The sequence below is a fragment of the Lepisma saccharinum genome, chromosome 6 (genome assembly GCF_977018435.1).
Source record: "Lepisma saccharinum chromosome 6, izLepSacc3.1, whole genome shotgun sequence".
Taxonomy (NCBI): domain Eukaryota; kingdom Metazoa; phylum Arthropoda; class Insecta; order Zygentoma; family Lepismatidae; genus Lepisma; species Lepisma saccharinum.
Window position 1 is genome coordinate 65,155,909 of NC_139234.1, and position 22,094 is coordinate 65,178,002.

The 22,094-nt window shown below is 36.6% G+C and overlaps 1 protein-coding gene across 7 annotated transcripts in view; it reads left to right on the plus strand.

Annotated features, from left to right (window-relative positions):
- Positions 1 to 22,094, plus strand: part of LOC145988834 (trithorax group protein osa-like) — a 232,428-nt gene that overhangs the window by 4,475 nt on the left and 205,859 nt on the right. For 4 of the 7 annotated variants that reach the window (XM_083124052.1, XM_083124055.1, XM_083124054.1 and 1 more), the window contains exon 1: positions 11,626 to 12,865. The exons of 1 other annotated variant lie outside the window; for it this stretch is intronic. In XM_083124052.1, coding sequence (XP_082980178.1) covers positions 11,951 to 12,865 — 915 coding nt within the window. In that variant the 5' untranslated portion in view covers positions 11,626 to 11,950. Of the gene's footprint in view, positions 1 to 689; positions 771 to 11,625; positions 12,866 to 22,094 lie in introns of those variants that run through there. 2 more of the 7 variants (XM_083124058.1, XM_083124056.1) reach the window with 2 other exon arrangements.

Here is a 22,094-nt window from a genome sequence, read left to right on the forward strand (position 1 = left end):
ACAATCATCGTGGAAATGAAACTTTGTCCAAGAAAAGTTCACCAAGTGCTCTGAAATCTACTACATTCCTTAAAAGGGGAAAAATTCCTTTTAAACTTTATTTCATGTATGATAGACAGCCTGTAGTTGCTTTCTGTATCTTTCTCTGTACACATTTGAACTGAAATAGCAGAGGGGAGGGCAGTTTCACTCCATTATCATACATGTTTATTCTTTATATGTGACTATGGACTTAGAATAATATTCAGGTTTGGGCAATCAAGGTGGCATCAATTTAGCATGATGCCCTTGACTGTCTCACTGTTCAAGAAATAACCCCCGGTCTCCCACACTGCCCTTGCACATGCATAACTTCTACCGTGCCTGCTTGTGTCCTGGGTTTATGAATTAGAACAAGTAATACATTTAATGAGTGGTGAGCGAGACTTCACTCTACAAGAAAATATTAAGGCATGAAACACAAAATAAGACAATCATTCTCAAGCCGTAATTTTTACCTACACAGCGGAGGTGAGTGAACATCGCATTACCTGGCCAAATATTGTGATGCAACGCGTTGTCTATGCATAAAATCAGTACCATCAGTGCCAGTTACAACAGGTCCCTCTTTAGAAGCCATCACGTCTTCTTGTAATGAAACAAATATATTCAATATGTTACTATTGTCGATCCGATTCGTAAGAAATCACCTCCAAGCAGAAAACATGGCAGAAATTTTCACCAGCAACTGCTGCCACCACAGGACGATTCTTGAAGTAACACAAAACGAGGTAAGATGGCTAGGTATTTTTGTTCGCTGACACTATACAGGGACAGAGTTACAAAATTCCTGTTGTTATGTACGTACAATGCAATGGCTCAAAGTGCTTTCTAAATATTTCAATGAATAAAATTAAAATTTAATTCGTATTACATACTATATCACTAAAATGTTTTCAAGGTTATGACATATTTTTTTGGTGAAAAATGATCAGCGCTTAACATAGGCGCAGCCAGGGATTTTTAAGGGGTTCAAATAATAATAATGAATGCTAATATGAGGGTGAGATGGATTGAAGTAATAATATTGGTCCATTTTCTTTATGAAAATTATGCCCAATGTGGGGGGTTCTGTTCTGACTCACCATAGTTCTGCAGTACACAAAAAAAATCGTTGCGCAATTTATGGCGAGTAGTGTGCACAGTGCGTGTCCTCCCGTTTCGCCTTATTGCGTTTTCACCTCCCCCAGTAGAATTTCAGATGATTTATGTGACACGGACTTTCTAAAGCGAAACGGGTATCCCATTTCGCCTTACACAAAATATTTCCCACCTGGGAATATTATCGGCTTGAAGGGTAATTCATAATAAGAGCGCAGAGCTTGGGATGTTGCCTACCTTGGCTCCCATTGTCCTGTCGTTTAGGTTAGGTTAATAATACATTAATAATAATGACCCTTCATGTCGATAATGTTCCCTGGTGGGAAATTTTTTGTGTGTAAGGCGAAATGGGATGTCCCGTATCACCTTAGAAAGTTAGTCGAATAAATCACGCGAAACGCAATAAGGCGAAACGGGCCGTAATCGTACAGTGGTACAAATTTATGTAGTAGGTCCGTTGGGCCCGAGCCCTTGAGAAATTATAATTACGTGTTTGAGCGCACCCAGTGTTTTTGAAAAGCTGGCGCCCTGGCTGTCTCTCTTTTAGATGCCATATATTCGGTATTTTTTCAGATTTCTGGTGTTTCACAAGTACTTTTGCATCGAATAATATTAAAAGTGGGCTGTGTTTTTGACGTGTTGGGTCGTTTCGTCGTTTAATCCTGTTCGGGAGCTTGTTTAGATCTGTAGTGTTTCGTTGTGGCATAAAAAAATACGTCGATATGGTTCCCAATCGACTCGTGGTAGGTTCAGATTGAGAAGGATTGTATAACATTTGACAAAGTAGTTATTTATGATGCAATTTGCTATATTTTAAGACAATATACAAGTACTGAAAGAACTGTCATTGTATATGCAAAACCGAAATCCTTCAGTTCTTAGAGCAAAGCAAGAAATTTACATGGCTACTCTTGAAACATTAAAAACAATTGATTCACATGCGTTCGAAAGCAATTATTTCCATCTTTGGTGGACAATATGAATTGCAAGTTTAAATACTTAGGTTTCTTTTCGCATGTACTCCTTTGAAATGCACACACATGGATGGCATTTAAATTATTAAGAACGTGTGTTTTATGGTGACATATCAGACATAGGCGTGCGCACGGGGGTCAAGGGAGGGCAATTGCCCCCCTAATCATGGGCGTCCGTAGAAGTTTTCCACAGAGGGACAAGCAAGGTATTTTTCCATGGGGTATATTATACCGATAATAGTGTTGCCCCCCCTCAAAAAGCACCCGCATTCCTGCATCTCCATTATAATAATTAATATAAATTACTGTAACAAATCAAATTATACGTGTTAAATATATACTTGACGTTGACATTCGTTTTCTAAGGGGGAGGCATGTCCATCCTTGTCCCCCTTCCAGACGTCCATGCCCCTATATTATTATACTTTCGCCTAGAAATTTAGTGTAGAGGAATCTTATTATACTCTTAACGGTGCCCGACCCTGTGGCCGAGTGGTTAGCACATCGCGCTGCGACGCCAAGGGTCCCGGGTTCGAATCCCGGTCGGGCTTGGTTGTTTGTTTCATCACTCATCCCCATCTTCGCAAATTAGCCAAGAGGCACAAAACGCGAAGTAAAATAAACTAAATCAATCAATCAATATACTTTTAACGAAAATGAAGTATTTTCAAGCCGATGAAAGGTCAAAGTAACTTCAAGGGAAGGGCGCAAGCACAGGGGGCAGGGGCCCCCCTTCTTTTGACAGAAATCAATTCTAAGGGGGCAAGGGAACCAAACATTCAAGTTAAAGGAAGCAAGACTAGCAGAATCTAAGAATAGCAGGACACAAGGATACTCATGGAATTAGTTTTTACGTCTCTCTTGCGTTATTTCTTCCAGTCGGCCAAGAGCACCTGCAAGGGGGGGGGGGTGACACAGAGGGCCAATTGTCCCCTCGATTTCAAATTCTATGCAAATAAGAATACATTTTGTAAAATGTTCTTTCTTGCTTCGCTCGCAGTATCTGCTTTTCTTACAGTCTTGTCTAGTTCAGAGGTTTACTTAGGGGGGCGGCGGGAGTTGGCCATGGGCGCCGAACAATCTAAAAATGAAAAAAAAATGTAATAGGGGATGCGATGGCGCCCCATGAATTTCCATATTAAATCAATATTGTTTTCAGTTTGCAAAATTTGGATCTAAAAATGTTCTTGCTCGCTTCGCTCGCAGTTTCATTATTTTCTCTCATGCATTGTAAATTACCAGAGAGAGAAGTAAGAACAACTAAGTACTTCAGACTGTTTCTCCTAGACACTTTTGTCTTAGGTGCGTGAACAATTGTTTGAAAGAATATTTCAACACGTTCCAACAAAAATGCTTTAGTACCGACTTCTTCCTTCTTTTGCGTGATTTGCAAGGAAACATTTATTATTATTAACATCAGGCCCGTACCCAGGATTTTTTTGAGGGAGGGCCAAGCCCGAAGCCTTGGTTATATATATATATATATATATATATATATATATATATATATAACCAAGGCTTTTATTTATATATATAAAATTGTCATGAATATATGTCAATTATTAAATAATTAATTAATATCATTAAGTAATTAATTAATTTATTTATATTTATAAACATAATAAACAAATTATTTTGCTAGATTTATAAACTAGCAAATTAATTCCTTTAACGACTGGTCCAATGTGAAATGTTTTTAATAAGTGATAGATATTATTTAATTATTGCTTTTTGTTAAAAATGATAATTAAGTTTTCATACTTTTATTGTGTTATGTTTTTATAATGGTGTAAATCTATTAATAGTCTGTCGAAAGGAAATATTTCCTTATCAGAGTTGTAGCTAGAGATTTCAGCACAGGACGAGAATGATTTTCACACTCCCTGCACCAAATTTACCCCCCTCCCCTAGATGTAGATGGCATACTTAGACAATGTAGAAATTTTATGTACTTACTCTTTTCCGTTGAATCCTATGAAAAGATAAACTAGCATTTGAAGAAATGTGGCTAATGAAAGGACAGTCGGTTATACATCCCACGCAATCTTCATTGAAGCAGTGTGTGTTATTGTTCACATCTGCAAAATCGATTGCAAATTAAAGATAACTAGGTGGAGGAACCAAAAATGAGAAACTTTAAGAAGACATTAGTTTTCTATTAAATTAACGTGTAAGTGCTATGTTTTATTCCCGACGAAAGGAGGTGAGAAATGGAGGAGAAATGACAGGTTGGTCTAATTTCTACGTTCTACGGACCTAGGGTGACAATGACAACCACCTTCGCAGCTACGAGTCTAATTTGATATAATTTTAAAATCTTATCTATGACTATAGAAGTACGTTTTGACCCTATGCTGTTTCCAGCCCTAGAGAGAGAGAACAAGAGATGTATGCCACATTCACACACAGGCTGACATCATTCTTTGTTATTTCTTCTTTGTATGTGTTTATGATGTTATTCTTAGTAAAGTATGTTTGAAGTCCAAAGTAATTACTTATCTCTGGTGTTATAACACAAACTCTTACCCTCGGAAAATTTTGATGCGGGGAAAGTTGTAATAGAACAAGATCGTTGGTGGGAAGGTGGGAGATCCCCCTTCCACCACGGAAATTCGTACCTTGAATGTGACCACCAACGCTATGGAATTATCCTTATGAAGAACATGTTTGAATGTGAATTAACCACAAAAAGAGGACATTTCCTCATCATGACTGCAGTCGAAAGAAGTCAAAACATGGAATAAATATGGTGAACTGTCCCAACCAAATTGGAACATTTAGTAGCTTCGCATAAATGGTTATAAAACTAAAATTACTAAATATAGTAGACTGCAGACTTCTGGAGTCTGCCTCTCTCCAGAGACAACCCATTCATTTATACAGGAAAAAAAATCTAAATTCTTGTAAAATCTTAAAAATTATCCATGTTATTTTTGTAGGTTTGCATCAAAATATTTCATGGCTCGGGCCTGATTAACATTATATATATATATATATATATATAAACACACCTATCAATGCAATAAAACTAAAACAGTGAGATAAAATGAGGTTTTTCTTTCTCGACTGAACTTTGATCAAAGCTCTTGCCCCGCCCCCCCCCCCCCCTAATCAGAGGGTCTGCGCACGCCTATGATGTCAGGTGAACTTTAATGTAAGCGAAAGCATTTGTGCGTCACTAGTTAAAAATTTTCACATCCACAAAGAAAATCAAAAAACACATCTCCACCTCAATTAAGGATTGTGCATTCAATTGAAAGTATACCAATATCTACAGCTGAATGTGAACGCGGGTCTAGTGCCATGAGTCTGATCAGAGTAAGATTAAATATTTGCTTGGATCATGGAATGTATCGCCTTAAATCAATTTCGGTGATACCACGTTGTTAGTGTTTTATTTTCATGATCATGACATATGAGATTCAATTACCATTTTAAACATTCGTTTTAGAAGTTAATGAAACACAAAAATGGTTATAGGGGGTCATTTTAAGTTTTCCCCAGACTTCATTACTGCCTGCATTTGCATTTTTTATTTTCTAAAATTTTCGGGGAGGCTGAAGCCCCTTTGCGTACGCCAGTGTACATAGCCTATAACATTCCGAAAGAATACGGCTCTGACTCCATGTACGGGTGCATTTCAGTTATTCCGATTCCTTTTTAAAGCTCATGATAAAATAATAGGCACAATTGTTTTCTTTATGATAAAAAATAGTCAATTGACGTGTGTACAAATGAAGAATGTCCGACAGCTAATTCCACCGCTCGCTAGGTCCATGGAAGATGTATTGTTAGTTTCAGACGTTTGTAGAAGGTGATCAATGATCATTCTCTTCTCCCCTCAGTCGGCCTCCGTGGCGGTGTGGTTATAGAGCGCTACGACGCCGAGGGTCCCGGGTTCGAATTCCGGCCTAGGCACAACGACGATTTTTTGTCTGGCCGGGGGTTGGGGGGGCGGCCAAGCACAAGGAGGTTAAACGTGCCAATAATAATAATAATAATAAGGGCATTATTATTATTATTATTATTGGTATTTTTTCTGGTATTTTTTCAACACGTTCAATTTTACATTAGCTAATAATGGAAAACACGCTCACAAACTGTATTTTTAAACGACAAAATGACGAATATACATAGTTCCTCTTGTACATATGACATGTTTAACTTTCATGTAGAACATATGTTTTACACATCCAATTTTTGCAAACTTAAAACTAAAATTTAATAGGGCGCAAATAATTTATCGGGGCGCCATGACAATCTCTCTTTTACAACTTTTTCATTTAGATCGTTCGGTGCCCAGATCCGACTCCTGCCGCCCTCTAGCTATGGTTCTGAACTTGATGAGACTGTAAGAAAAGCAGATAATGCGAGCGAAGCGAGAAATAAATTTTACGAAACGTATTATTATTTGCATAAAATTTGAAATCGAGGGGGGCAATTGCCCCTCTGTGGCTCCCGACAGGTACTCTTGGCCGTCTGGAAAAAAAAATACAAGAAATATATGAAAACTAATTCCATCTTGAGTATAATTTTGTCCTGCTACTCTTAGATTCTGCTAAAGCCTTGCTTTTCTTCATTTCAATGTTTGTCTCACACCTACAATTGGCTTCCGTCCAAGGTTTGGGGTCAATGCCCCCTGTCCCCCTGGGGTTGCGCCACTGACCGCAAATAATTTCACGGGGCGCCATGGCATTCTCTCTTTTAGAATTTTTTTTCATTTTCTTCGTTTGGCACCCCCTAACTACTTGAACTTGAAAAGAGTTTTACAAAATGTATATTTATTTGCATAACATTTGCAATCGAGGGGGGGGGGGCAATATTCCCTCTGTGTAGGATTACCATACGTCCAGGATTAGCCCGGACAGTTCTGGTTTTTTAGATCTGTCCGGGTTTTTGAACATGAAAATACCGTGCGTTCATTTCGATCTTCAGCCGAGAGATCGGAAGAAGCGTGGCGGGTGGCGCTGACGGAGATGCCGACATTTGCGGCCTGTAATGTCCGCTTATTTTTATGGACATATGCACATTTATATAAATATTGCAAAAAACGAGCACTAACCTGTGTTATAACACGCAAAAGTTCTTCTGTAATTCATCCAAGTTCTGCCCTTATATAGACAGATAAGTACGCTTTAGAAACGATGTTAAGAGCCACAGATAATAAAACATTTTAATCATAGTTTTGACCAGTAATGTCCTGCTTAAGTTTATATCCTTCAAAGAGTTTTGTGTCGATGGGGATCGTTTGGAGGTTTCGAATGTGCAACACTGTATCAAGATTACGCTGCAGACGAAACCATTAAAAGTCAATGGTGTTCGTGAGCTTCCTTGCAATCCGAAATCTCCGAGCTCGAGTTTTTTGTTTCTTCGGGATCGGGACTAGATGAAGACATAGGTGTGAATATAGTGGCGAGCAGATGTAAATTAAGAGCGTGTTAATTTCGTACTGTGCGCAAGAGTGATATTCTTGGTTACTTGCCGTTACTTGTTTGTGTTATTGCAGTGTGTATGTGTGTTGTGTCAGTGAGACAATTGGAATGCCAGCCGCAAGGTTCACGTTAGAATAAAGAATTCTTATGTATGACACTTACGTGAAAACAGACTCGTGTCGAGACGTGTGTAAGCAATTTGTACAGAAATTCCCAGGCGTTTCACCTCCACATAGAGATACGGTTAGACATCTTGTCCTTAAATTACGAGAAACTGGATCGTTAAATTTGAAAACACCTAAGCAAAAACGACGGATTCTAACCGAAGCAAAACTCGATGAAATTGGTGCAGCGTTAGAACGTTCTCCAAACAAACATCTACGCCGTGTTGTACAGGAGATGGGCGTGTCAAAATCATCAGCACATACAGCCACTAAGCTACTAAACTTAAAACCGTACTCATATAACACAGGTTAGTGCTCGCTTTGCAATATTTATATAAATGTCTGCATATGTCCATAAAAATAAGCGGACATTACAGGGCGCAAATGTCGGAATCTCCGTCAGCGCCGCCCGCCACGCTTCTCCCGATCTCTCGGCTGAAGATCGCAATGAACGCAGTACCAGTATTAAATATTCACGACCAGAATTTAAAACAAAGAAGCCATTTGTGAAAAAGGTTATGTCTAGTGAAAAGTGCAACTGAGTTAACTAACAACTACCTAGAATAGAGAGGTTTCCTAAACATCAGAAAATGTAACATGTATTATTATTATGTTATTGTATTAACGTATTATTCAATTAATCATTTAAAAATTAATTGATTGATTTTAGAAAATAATGTTAATATTTTTCTTGTACAATTTATAGTTTAATGTTCCAATAAAATATTAAGGCTTTTAAGTAATTTCAATATATTTTTGTAAAAAAAAAAATGAAATTCAGCAGTAACGAGTTGATCGCCAATATGTCCTGGGTTGGACCCAAAAGAATATGGTAAGCCTACCTCTGTGCCCCCTGAAGGTTCCGTTGGCAGTCAATGTTTGCCCCCCTGGAATTGATTTCATTCCAAGGTTGTGGGGTGGAGGTGCGGGGGCAATGCCCCCCTTATGGTTGGTTGTTTGTGAGTGTCTCTTCATCGATTTCATTGTATCATCACTCATCCCCATCTTCGCGATAGCTAAATGTGGTACAAAAGCGAAGTAAAATAAGCCAATTCAATCAATCAATCAATCTTCTCCCCTCAGTTCAGGATCGTGACGCTTGTTGAGGAGGGGGGAGCCTGGACCTTCTCTGAGATGGTATTTTACCCTCTTCCCAAAATTTAGGGGGTACAATGTACCCCTCTGTTCCTGCGCCACTGAATATGAGACACATTTTCTTACGGCACTTGTCGTTGTCACAACATTGGTGACTTGGTCCTCAGACCCTTCCAAACCACACACCACACTGTATAAAGTTTTATAATCAAATTGTGAGGATGTAATAATCCTGAAGTTTTGAAATAACAAATATCCATTGGATCCACCGGGTACGGACCTCTACTGAAATTTTGGCAACATACACTGCTCTAGATTGAAATGTTTACAGAAACGTAGCCGTTCTTTTAGATTTTGCGATGTTGAATTCTTTGATGATGATTTTTTTCATGTTGTGCAAGGAAGCGTGCAAATGTATCGTATGCCTTGTATGTAGGCAACATTTTCCACAATCGCGATAACGCCGACAAACGTTAATTGTTGCTTGAAACTGGATAAAACGACACGCTAAACACATTTTGCATGATTAACAAGTCTAGAAATAATGCAAATTTAATATTTTACGCGATTTTTAGTTTATCGCGAATTTCACATTTTGCACATACTATGTGAAGAAAACTGCGATAATAATAAATTTGCTGCTATGTGAGTTTTATGTGCTCGATAATATTATGACTAAAGTAGTATGCAAGTATTACTAGAATACTAGATTAGCTTGCCATACTGGCTATAGACCATTACTTTGATGATAATAACCCATGTTACTTATGAGACAGAATCAGTGTGGTATTCGAAGGGGGAAGTCTCTCCTCTGGTATCTGCACCTCCCCCCCCCCCCCGGTTGCTAATTGCTAATATTTAGTAGTTACTGCAATTTATCACCACTGGACAGAATTGAAAAACTGAAAATTCCATTATGAGAGACCAAACGTGGGAAATATGCAAGAATCAGAAATCTGTCGCTTTCAGGATCAACAATCTCGTGATTTTTCTATAAAATTACATAAAAAACGTAGTTTTATAAGGAGGCATGTGAGCTTAAAATGTTGCCCCCAAAATAACAAAACATAGGCTCTTACAGATTTTCAGAATGTAAATAAATAAAAACATTGCCTAGAATTCATTACTTTTGAATGGTAAATTGTGGAAAGATCTCTGCAGAGCGATTTAGTTCCGGGGAGATAAATTTTGAACAATGGATGGATGAAACTTATTCATAAATAGCTATGGCGATTGAATTCGTTGCAGGTGAAAAAAAAACATTACTTTTAAAATGTTTTAATAGTCCCGTGTAAAAGAAAAGGAAGAGGAATTTTATGTTCGATTGATATGAAAAAATACGTGCAATATTAAAATTTATACTTTCAAATCGAAGTGGTGATTCAGATTTCCATTAAAAGTCAACAATGAAGATAAAAACATCCCATTTAGTTCTACTCAAGTGTTTCACTTTTGTTTGGCTGAGTTGTAGATCGTAAAATGATAACGACAAGCAAGCATGCCTTTGTTTTCTTACGCATTGTACACATATACATGCCGCTTTTTGAAGCACGTGGTTTTGTTTTGATTTACGCAAGCAAACAGCTGTGAGCATTTTTATCTCTAAATGCGTAAGAGAACCTGGAAGTTATAGATCAGCTTCATAACAGCGTTGCCACATAGTCTGTTAAGTGTGTGACATTCACATATTCCATTCTAAACCTGAAAACGTCATTCCTCTTTCTGGTCTGCTTCGGACCGCTAGCCACTGCCAAAACTTCTTACAACTTTGGAGGTATCCCAAGTACACACGTGCTTAATATGTCAACACGAGGAGTTCAGCAAGCGCGGAGAAAAGAAATAAATAAAAGGAAAAAGTGGCGTCTATTAGTTCCGTTGGTCATTAAAAAGACTATTAAGTTGCAGGAGTAGTGTTGCAAACCTGTGACCATTTAAATTTTGATTCTGTACTTAAAAAACTAGGAATTAACTTTATAAGAAAAATCCACATCTTGCAAATTAATTATCGTCATTGGAAAACTAACCCATTAACGGTGAAACATTTTATATCTTATCAAAATACCGTATATAGCAGCTTACGACTGCGCTTTATCCCGAACTCTTGTTCTTTTGCTGCGTTGCATTTTATCATTATCCTGCTCACTCATCTGGATCGAAACATTCCCCGAGCAACGCGAAGTATATTCTGGCTGCGTTCGTGCAACATGCTGGCTTTTCCGGCAGGATCCCTTCGAATAACTTTAGAAGGTCGCTTAGTACGTAGTCCTAAGAAAAGATTTCTCGAAGTAAATTTTATATCTGTGTGGTGCAAGTGTAAGACAAAAATACATGAAAATATAAGAGAAGAAAGGGATATGTTTTGTGAAAAATATTGAACGAATGTAGAAGGGAACTACGCTGGGGCGAATGACGTCTGCGTGCCTCTTTCCGAGAAATGCCCCCGAGGCAAGTTAGCTGGCGTGTCAAGCTTCATTTTGCCTCATTTGTGGAGCCCTTGCTACATTTGAAATGTTATCATTTTAATACAACGAACGACTTTCCCCCGCATGTTATAAGTATTTACAATATAGAATTCTGTCTAATTGTGTTTAAATTATAAGGAATAAAACATAAGTCATTACATAGAAGAAAGGCACCTTTGAAAAGAATGACTCTCACGCTGCACAACCGGGAAAGTGGTAGTCTTCCGCGACAGGCTTTTAATTTCGTAAAGTAGTTCCAGCTTACTCCCGACTCAATACACAGACTATTTTTTTCCCACTTGTTTTCGGCAATGAAAGTAAGTTACAATGTTTACAATTAGTGTCCTGTGTTGTTTGATTGCAAATAACAAGTTTTATACAGCTTGTGGAGGAGAATTTTTGTTGTTATTGTTGCGGATGGATTCGTAATAACCTTTTCCCCCTAACCTCCTTTCGCGCTATTGAAGTAGATATGCGAAATAATAGTGTGTGTTGGAAAGTGGATTTAATAAGTTAAATCTGATTAATTTAGGTGCTTTGTTTAAACATACGCAAACGAGGAAGTGATGGAAGGATTATGGTTTACGGTGAACTTACTCTCGGAGAGTTTCGGGATAACGTAAGGAAGTGCTCGATGTGTTTGCAGCGGCGGGGTGTTGGCAGCGAGGAAGGTTCTGCCTAACATGGCTGCAACGCAAGCTGAAAACCAGCAAAATGAGGTGAATTGTGAGCAAGTGCAGCAAGATCAACCCCAGGATTTAGGAAATACGGGATTACAGAATGGCACAGAAAAGAATAGTGGACTTGGAATAGTGGTTTCCGAAAGTGTTGTGGTGAATACGAAAGCGAAATCACCGGGTCAAAACAGCCTTGCAGTAGAAATGAGTCAATATCGACAAGAGTCTGGTACGGGACCTCCTCTCCTTAATAGTTCAGGCAATAGTGAACAAAATTCGAGTAATGCTGTGCCAGGAGAAGGGGGGAAGATGAATTCTGACAGTAAGCAGTTTTCACAGAATTCTGAACAAAGTGCGGGAAATGATCAGAATTTCGGTAAAGTGTCGGAAAATAGTGGTCAAAACATGCAAGGGTTTAGTTTAGGATTTTCAGCTCGAGGGAGTTATCTTAGCGATCAGCATGGTGCTGGTACTCCCGTTCAAAATAGTACTGACAGTAGTAATGTGCATCAGAATCACCCTTTCAGTCAGTTTAGTCAGCAAGGCATGAGGCATGGTTTTCCACCAAACTCAAAAACTATGGCAGGTGGTCCTATGGTACCACCAAGACCCCCTAGTTCTGGACCAGGTATGAATGTTGTAGGACCACCTAGTGGTGGATTTTCACCCCACGGACAGCAAAGGTTCCTGTCTGGACAGAGTATATCTCAGCCAACAGGGCCTACTCCAACTTTAAATCAGTTATTACAGTCATCAAATCCAGTGCATAGGTACCAAAACAACTATGGAGACTTTGCAATGCAGAAAACATCGGAACAGCCACCAGGAAACATGCCATATAATCAAGCATGGCCACCACAGCGCCCCTTGGCTTCGTACAGCCCTCAGCAAGTCACTCCAGGATATAGAGGCCAGCCTCAGGTATGTATTTGACAGTAGATATAGTAAGAAAGTTGATTTTTTGAAATGTGAATTTTTTTTTTTCATGCTTTATATTCTGTTACTTCACTTTTAGGTACGCAGTAGTATTACACATGTATGCCTTATTTATAGTTACTTGTGGATTGATAATGAATATACTATCAGATATTCATGAACTTTTTATGGTGCAAAACATGTTTAAAATGTCAGCATGTTACAGGTAGTTTTAACTTTTTTGCTTTACCAATTCTTTTTCTTCTTCAGTGATTTATTGATGCTTAGGGTTTTCATTGTTTCTTAACATACCTTACCATATAATTTTGTTTCACTCACTGTAAGGACTAACGAATAATCATGGCTGTTGTCACAGTATATTTTTTTCAGGAAGAAATGCCTTCATGCTTTTTGTTATTAAGCAATAGTGTACCTGAAAATGTTCTTTTGAAAAGCATTTTTTTCCTGTGTGTGAATAATGCTACACCTGATAGTTACTGTAGTTCTTTGTACTCCGAAAAAAATAGCATGTTTTAAACACTCCATAACAATGCTAATGTCCCGTGTCTGTTCCATAGCAGAACTGCATATTCCTACCAACATATTTCGCCAGCCATTATGCCTATGATGTTTAATTGCCATCATCTTTTATAATTTTTGAGAATACAAAGTGGAGTTTATGAAGGAAATTTTACAGTATGTGGTATTCCATATTTGGTGAATTGATAATATTCTGTAAGTTACTTCAAATATTGAACACATCTTAAGTTTCTATATACTTACAGAAGCTTAATATCAAAATATGTATTTTCTTATTACATAAATAATAACTTTCTTGACATGTTCTGCATGTTTAAATAGGCCTACTTTCTTTGTTTATTCCAGCATGTTAGTTTTTTTCAGTCGGTAGTTAAATACTTCAGAAGACGAGTGCATTTAAATTTTTTGTCATAGAGACGTCCATGTTACTGCTGTATTTAGAACTAATTTTATTGCCTAGATATAACTAATATTTTGACACACTTCTGGGGAATACGATATTGCTTATTATATAGGCTATATAAAAAAGCTGTAGTTAAAATCCTGTTGACTTACTCATTTGTTATGTTTATGAACATTGTTTATTTCCTTATATCTCTGGAGAAAAATAATTATATGTAATTATGCTACTACCATGCAAAATATGTTGACTATTTTGTTGTCATAACTTTCATTGTTACATGGTGCAGTTTCAATTACTGCACAAAACGTGTACTTTCATACCAGATTGTACGTGAATTTGATGTACAGGAAAGTAGAATTAATAATTCATAGAATACCTTCAATGAGTTCCAACTACTCAAACTTTATATTAGTAATAATTATTTTTGTATTACTAGCTACGCAATCTATTGTTAGTATTTACAAAACATTGGTTATGTTTTGTATGCAGTAACAGAATCGGCATTTAATTTAGTGAGAACTATGTAGTGTCTTTTCCTAGGAGGCATTCTTCACAGAAAAAAAATGCATGCTTCACACATCCATTTTTGGAAAAAAACAGTCTTATTTGTTCCTTTATGTTGATTACTGTATTCAGTACATGGTTAGATGCAGTTCCTAATGAAAGGTACGGTTCAAAAAGAAACTTGAAATACCTCTAAAATAATGTAATTTTTTGAATGCCATGAAGGCTTTATGGAGTAATTTTTTCCCTTTCCTTGATGCATGTCTTGTTAATATTATTATTATTCACCAACCTAGTGTTCCAGTAACATATCATCTAAACCACTAATAGTGTTATTTCAATACAAATGTAATAAGTGTAAATAGGTTAAGCAGCATGGTTTCGGCTGTATTTATGATATTTTTATTAGGAATTTTAATTTTAAGGGAAAGAGCTACAGTTTCATGTAGAGTTCACATTTCTTTCAATTCTGCCAACATGCATGCATATTTGAATGAAGAAAAATTGCAGTTGTGAGAGAATCTTTAAGGCTTGGTTGGACCTTTGAACAATACCAGCAAGACATGTTCAGAATTTTCTTTCCTTTCAAAACACTGCTGTGATATTCCAAATTCTTAAAAGAAATTACATGCACTTATAATTCCATCTAAAGAATTCATGTTAATCTTCGTTTGGTGTGCTTTCGCTGTTGTCTAGATATTCACAATAGTTTCGTTCCTATGCATCTATTAAGCCACTAGGAATATCTAGGCAACATCGAAAGCAAACCACACAAAGATTCATGTGAATGCTCTAGAAGGAATTCTAAGCGAACATAATAATTTTTCAGAATATAAAGTAACACTTCCTTTAGCACTCATGTAAATATGTAGCTTCTGTCTGGCACCTGGCTGTAGATATCTTCCACTTGTTCAGTTCTTCTGCTCTTCATGGAGACAACTGTACGCCTGGTGTATGCAATGCCTAAGTTGTATTTTGCACCATCAAGAAGAATCTCATCTTAGTTCTTCCCTCCACAGTGGTACTAGCATGCTTGTGTAACCCATACAAATGGATTTCTTGGTGAATTTTTTGCAATTTGTCTGATTTGAATGGATCGTTCTCAAGTAATGCACATTGCTTGTCACTTGTTACTTTTATGTTATTTGAATAGTTGCACAGAAATTGCCAATCTGTTAAATGTTGCCTGTCGACGAGTAAATGTGAACACTGGTTCTGATTCAAAGCATTCAGTTTCGTTTGAACCACACTAGCTGGTGATCTGATGTCACGGTTGTAACATAAAAAACTTGCCAACTTTCTAGTTTATGTGTAGTTTAGCTTAAAATTTTGTAAGATTCAAAGCAAATTAGTATCTTTACTGTATATAAGAAAGGAATAATGGATATTTCCTACAAGTTGCATTTTCAGATATATTGAGTGAAAGAAGGTTGCCAATAATAAAATCATTAAGCTGAGGAGAGCATTAAATTTTAACACTTTGTGAATGATAGCCAATATTAATGGTTTATGCTTTACATGCTCAGGTTTTAAACTTAACAATTATAATAGCTGAAAGATTATTATTCTCATTTGTGGTATTCTTTAACTGACTAAAGAATGTCTCAGAATTTCGACCTTCACTTCGCTGTATTACTTCGCCCCTGGTATTTATCTGACTGTAAAACCTACGCTGCATGGCATGCTGGCTGCCCATCTCTCCCATTCTTCTTTGCCCCTAAGTTGCAAAAATGTCGACAATAAGCTCAGTAATTTTTCTACTTTGAATTTCTCTTGAACTGAGATGTTACAAAACATATCTCGAGTTTCACAAAAATGTACAAGATGTATACCTTTTTATTTTTAGCCCATTTTTGCAGATGTATGCTAATGTTGCACTCCAGTGTTAACTTGGTGTGTGATTTTTATCTTGAATATATCTTGAACTGAAGCGTTACAGAACTTTTCAGGCGGTGTACAGGTCTGATATTTTGAAATCAAATTTTAATTGTTGACAGAGTTTCGACAATAAACACTCACACTTGCACAGCTCGAAGAAAATGCGACCGAGAGCTGTACAGTCATTGGAACTATCTTCTAGTTGCATGATGGAAAAAAGATTGAATAGAAAATACATCTAATAGTAAGATAAGATCTGGGACTAATAGGCATCCAAAAAGCAGTTTCTGGACAGGGAATTATTTTATTTAAAAGTGTGATGCCTTGCAACCCTAATTAATATTAATGTAAAGAGTTGAATTACTTGTGTTGTGGCTATCATGAAGAATCATCCTTAAAACGGTTAAAATTTAACACGTTCCCTGCCAGGGTGGTTTCACCAATTCCTTCCTCCTGCGCCAAAGTGGTTATTGGACTATATTTTGCAAATTTTGCTTTTTTTCCTGTAAAATATAGAGCAACCAAAACACTTTTATCTGCTCTCAATTCCCCATGCTTTGTCAGTCGTGCTTTATGCCCAGGTCTCGAAAAATTCCGGTCGCCATGGTGATTGTGATCTTTTGCTGTAATATGTACGAAATTTTGATGATTCTAAGTTCAAATTGCAGTAGAGCGTAAGTTAGCAAATGATTTTTTTTCTTTTATCAACGTTGTGAACATTCCATAGTGTCAGTAACTGTTCTTACCCTTTGTCCCCCAACACCCCATTTCCTGCTTTCTCAAATAATTTAGTGATGTTTTGAATACTGTGATACTCAGCATCTTATACAGTGTGTTTCAAAAGTTGCACAACCCAAACTTTGGAAATGTATATCATGAAAACCGTAAGAGATATTTACACCGGGTTTTCTGCATTATAAAGCCTCATCCATTGAGAGATTTTTCAATGCTTAAAATTCAGTTCACTCAATACAGAAAATTATATAAATTAATAACTGATGGAAAGCAGCATTCAATTTTTTCCAGAAATGAACTTCCGAGTAAGAAAAATATGTAAGAAATGATCGGAGGTTCATAATTAGTCATTTGATGACTGATGTGATGTCAGTCTGTCATTTGCGACAAATATTGGTCATGTGCAACATTTGATGAATTTTTGACTGGCGATTTTATGGGTTGAGTGAAAAGTGTCATTTTTGGGACATATCTCCGAATATGGCAACACTAGCAGGTCGAAATATTGCCAACAGTCGCATGCAACATGTGTCGTAAGTATTGGCGATACATTTACGTGAAAAATCGTAAATCAAGATTTTGTGCCGAAATAGGAATCATGAGAGAATCCTAGGCTGCTCCTGGTTACATTGAATTCTCTTCGCTCACTTTCGCTGCTACTGTGCCTGTTTTTTTGAATTGATTCAGCCATAGCATATTCATTGGAGCAGTGCGTGTACATTGCTGAAAAGTATTTTACTACTCATTCTTACACTCATGTGCAAGGGGTTTTCCAATAAAAATGCCCTGCTTCTGCTGTACCTCGCAAAGCAACTGTTTTACAACCAGTCAAACACCAACAAATGATCCCACAAATTGTTTAAGAGTTGGAATTTATTTTTGAAAATCAGTTCTCAGATGTTTTCAGCAAATTAACAATGTTTTTAAAAATAATGTACGATTTTCATGATATAAATTTTCAAAGTTTGGATTGTGCGACTTTTGAAACCTACTGTAGTATGCACAATTGCTAGTAGGTGGTTTCCTGGCGCCTGATTTTCAGAGCTGGCACCTAGCTTTGAAGAAAATTTTTCGAGCACTGCTTATGCCCATCATTGTTATACGTGTGACCGACAGCACGCTGGGAAAACAAAGTGCAAGCCACATATTTTGGTCGTGATGACCAACATTGTTTGATTGGTGTACACCAGTTTCGGTCATTATGACTGAGGTGGCAGAGAAAGTGTTAAAATAACCTGAAAATAGCTTATTGTCCAAGTGCATTGACGGGCTTAAAAATCGTACCAACAAAGTCGATGCATGGGTGTTCCTTTCTAGGTGTTCTACCCTCATATTCACCTAATTATTAAATTTGATAAATAAAAATGCAAATGCAGAAAATGGTGCATTGTCCTCTCACTTGTCTGTCTGTTGTGGATCCAATTTCAAATTGTATATTGTCATGTGATTTTCATGCTTGTTTATATATATCCATAAGAGAGCTCTAAGTTGCTAAATTTTATTGTGAAGAAAGTATGAACTTGTAATTTTCCATGGCTGAACTTGAATACACACGTCTTATGGTTTGTCCACTAGCATAGGTAAAATAATGATAATTTATTACAGTCCTGCAATTAATCATAATACTGACTTTTTAAGCAAAAAAAAAAAAATCTCATAATAAGCTACACATTTGGACTTTTCGCATGTTACATTACGGTACTATTTTAATGGCAACCATTGTATTCTATAGCATAATGGTAGAATAATGTAAATTTTGTAACCGCTTTCTTTAAATGTATTCATAAATTGTGTATTGTTATTTGTTTATTTTATTATTATTATTTTTATTTTATGTTTGCATAACTTGAGTTGTGTGTTTGAAATTAGAAGTCCCATGGTGCTTATCTTAATTTATTAGGTTCACATTTCTACTACTACACAATTTTTGTTTACGAACACGGTAGAAAAATTGACATTTGGCATCCCATGGAAAGTGGTCCTACTCCATGGCAATAAAAATGAATTAATCTGGAAATTATTATTGTAAGTTTTAAATGTTTGTGAATGCATTTAATTTGCATATTTCAACAACAACTATTATTAGAATCTGTAGCTTATATGCCTTACAGGCAAATGAAGTCAAAATATGTCCCATATATATTACCATGGATCATTTAGTGCAAGATTATTGATTTCAAAAAAATATTTTCAGTTCATTGGATTTTGTTTTGTTTCATGCTTTTTCATTACTGATACAGCTCCATAGCTAAATTTAATAATGAGGAAGAGTACTTTATGAGTTGCATGAGAGAGCAACCAGAATGAATTCATTATCCTAGATTTCGAGTTCAGACACACTAGATCAGCGGTTCTCAACCTTCTTTTAGTCCAGTACCCACTTTGAAGGATATTACACCTCTTGGGACCCATGAGCATGGGCACCGGTAGAATTACTTGTCGGGGTGTGCACCCAGTTTATAATCATATTTTTGTTAACATAGAGTACTTTAAGAAGACCTATTTTACGCTTGCTTAAAGAAATTACACATACTTCATTCTAGAAAAGTAAATATGTATTTTAAAAGAATAATTTACTCTAGTCTACCATCTAACTAAGCACACATGCTGAAATTGAAAACAATTTTTTTTACTCACCAAACTAATGTCACGGTTGGAGCTGCGTTTTCTGCATAAACTGGGTTATGGGTATGTTGGGTTCAATGGTGGTTATCTTAAGGCATAAATCTGAGTGTGCATCAAGTCTATTTATATACTTGATTTTCACTTGAATCAGAGATATTTTCACACAAATATGAGTTGGAGAATGACATGAGCAACTTTAATGCCTCATCCAAAAGTTCAGGATACTTGCCTCTTAAAGATATCCAAAACTCTGTAAAGTCTGAATCTAAAAATTTAGTTTTAATACCAGAATCACAGTTGATATCATACAGTTCTTTTCTTAGTTTTACTGACAACATGTTTGAACTTTCAAAATACAAGAATGTGTCTCAAATCCAATTGAATTCACTGTAACTTTCTGGAGGTTTTAATACACTGTAAATAAATTTTCAAGCATGACTTTGCAACGCACCTAAAGCCTGGTCGCACTCCATAGGTTGAGAAATGATGCTCTAGATACAGTACTAGATAAATTTTTGTTCGTAGCACATGATACATTCTGGATACATTGTACTTAACAACCCCATTCCATGGCAGAAGTTAAAATAACTTAAGCATTTAACTCATTTGACAGAAACTATGGAGTATTATTTATGTGTATCTATAATTCCAGTTCAGTTAACGGAGTACGTTGGTTTGTGTGTTTTTTTCTCAGAGAGATCACTTACACATGCATGTGCATGCTTATACCTTTTTTATGAACTTGGTGCAATCAAAGAAATAGGGAAATTTTCTGTTCCTCATGTGAAGTATGTGCCTTATCACAATTGCAAACAAAATAGTAGGAAAAGCACCATGTGTTTTCCCCATTTGATATCCTTAGCACAGTAGAGCTCCTGCATAGTTAAATGACAAGTTTGGTGTCATGTGGGAGCTTCTAATCTTTTGGTGTAGATCCAGCATTGTGAGATGAACTCTGGAACTACTTGGCTGCAGTGTAGAAAACTAGAAAGCAGCAGCAATGGGACTTTTCACACTGGCAAGGTATCACACAATGAAAATCATTCTGCAAGTCTTTCCCTTAAGAGGGCTGCTGCAACATCTGCAACACAAGAAGAGCCTGTAGCTTTATTTTTTGCATTTACTAGTTGCTTCAAATGTCTATTGTAAAGATTTTGATATTACCATTTGACATTTAACCCTTTCAAGACTAGCGACGGTCCATCGTACAGTTAATGTTCAATAAGACGAGGAATGGACATGCCCATCATCCACTACATAATTCCATTGTGAATTAACAATGGGCTGTAATCACACCGTGTCTCTTGTGCACTTGTGTTAACCACCGGTTTCAATTTTCAACCACTAGATGTCATGTTTTATTTGTTGCTGAATTTTACTTGTGCTCGGGTCGAATTAAGTTGCGCTTTTTTATACTCTTGAGAATAGCATTTAATAATGTGTATCCACATTGTGGAAATTTCTTATGATGATTCTGCTTCGAATTTCACAGTTAGTGATGATCTCGATCCCAATAGAAAGTTTTTACGTTATATTCATGAATTAATTTTATATTACCTATTAAAAATGTTCTCAGTAACTTTTATGCAACTTCATATTTTTTTTATGTTCAAAAATTGTTACAGAAGAAACTCATAAATGCGAGAGAGAACATTTATACTGTGGAAAGGGGACGTGATGTAGAGTGTAGAAAAAATAAATAATTAGTAACACACTTAACAGCATATTTATTATGATTTAAAAATAAGTAGAACTTCTGGGGAATACTATAAATGAAGTCCCGTCTGGAAGGGCTTAAATAATTGGGAAGAATTGTATCTAACAAATACAGAGATATGCATTTTTAAGTGAATTTAGCCATATCATTAGGTTGTAGTCTCTTGTAATGTTCATATTTATGTGTTTAAGATGGAATAAAAATTTGAAATGTCCTTCAGAACGTTACACACACTGCACCAAATATATGTTTCTGCACTCTACGGGGGAGGGGGCAATAATTTTATTTTTCAACCATCATTGCTTCCACTAAATTCATGTATTTAGCAGTTACTCTATACTTTTATATATAGGTTTTGTATCTGGGTATTGTACACAAGCCAGATAGACCTACATTTGTTTTCTTTCAAGAGAGCCGGCCCCCATGGCAGAGTGGTTAGGTAGCACATCGTGCTACGATGCCAGGGGTCCCGGGTTCGAATCCCAGCCTAGGGGTGGATGTTTGTGAGTGTCCGTTCATCAACTTCATTATATCATCACTCATCCCCATCTTCACAATTAGCCAATTAGTGGCACAAAAGCAAAGTAAAATAAAGCAAATCAATAATCAATCTTCCAAGAGAAATGCATAAATCAGTATGGACTGTATATGTGATGTGGGTTTTATTGTTACCTCACAGCAACTAACACCATAACAGATTTGTTTGTAATGTTAGATAGTACAGTGCTAATAAAGCTATTTCCAGACAATGAAGTAATCTCTCAGATTAACATCACATTTATTTTATGCTAGTTTTACATGAATTATTTGTATATTATGCGATTCTTCTCCCC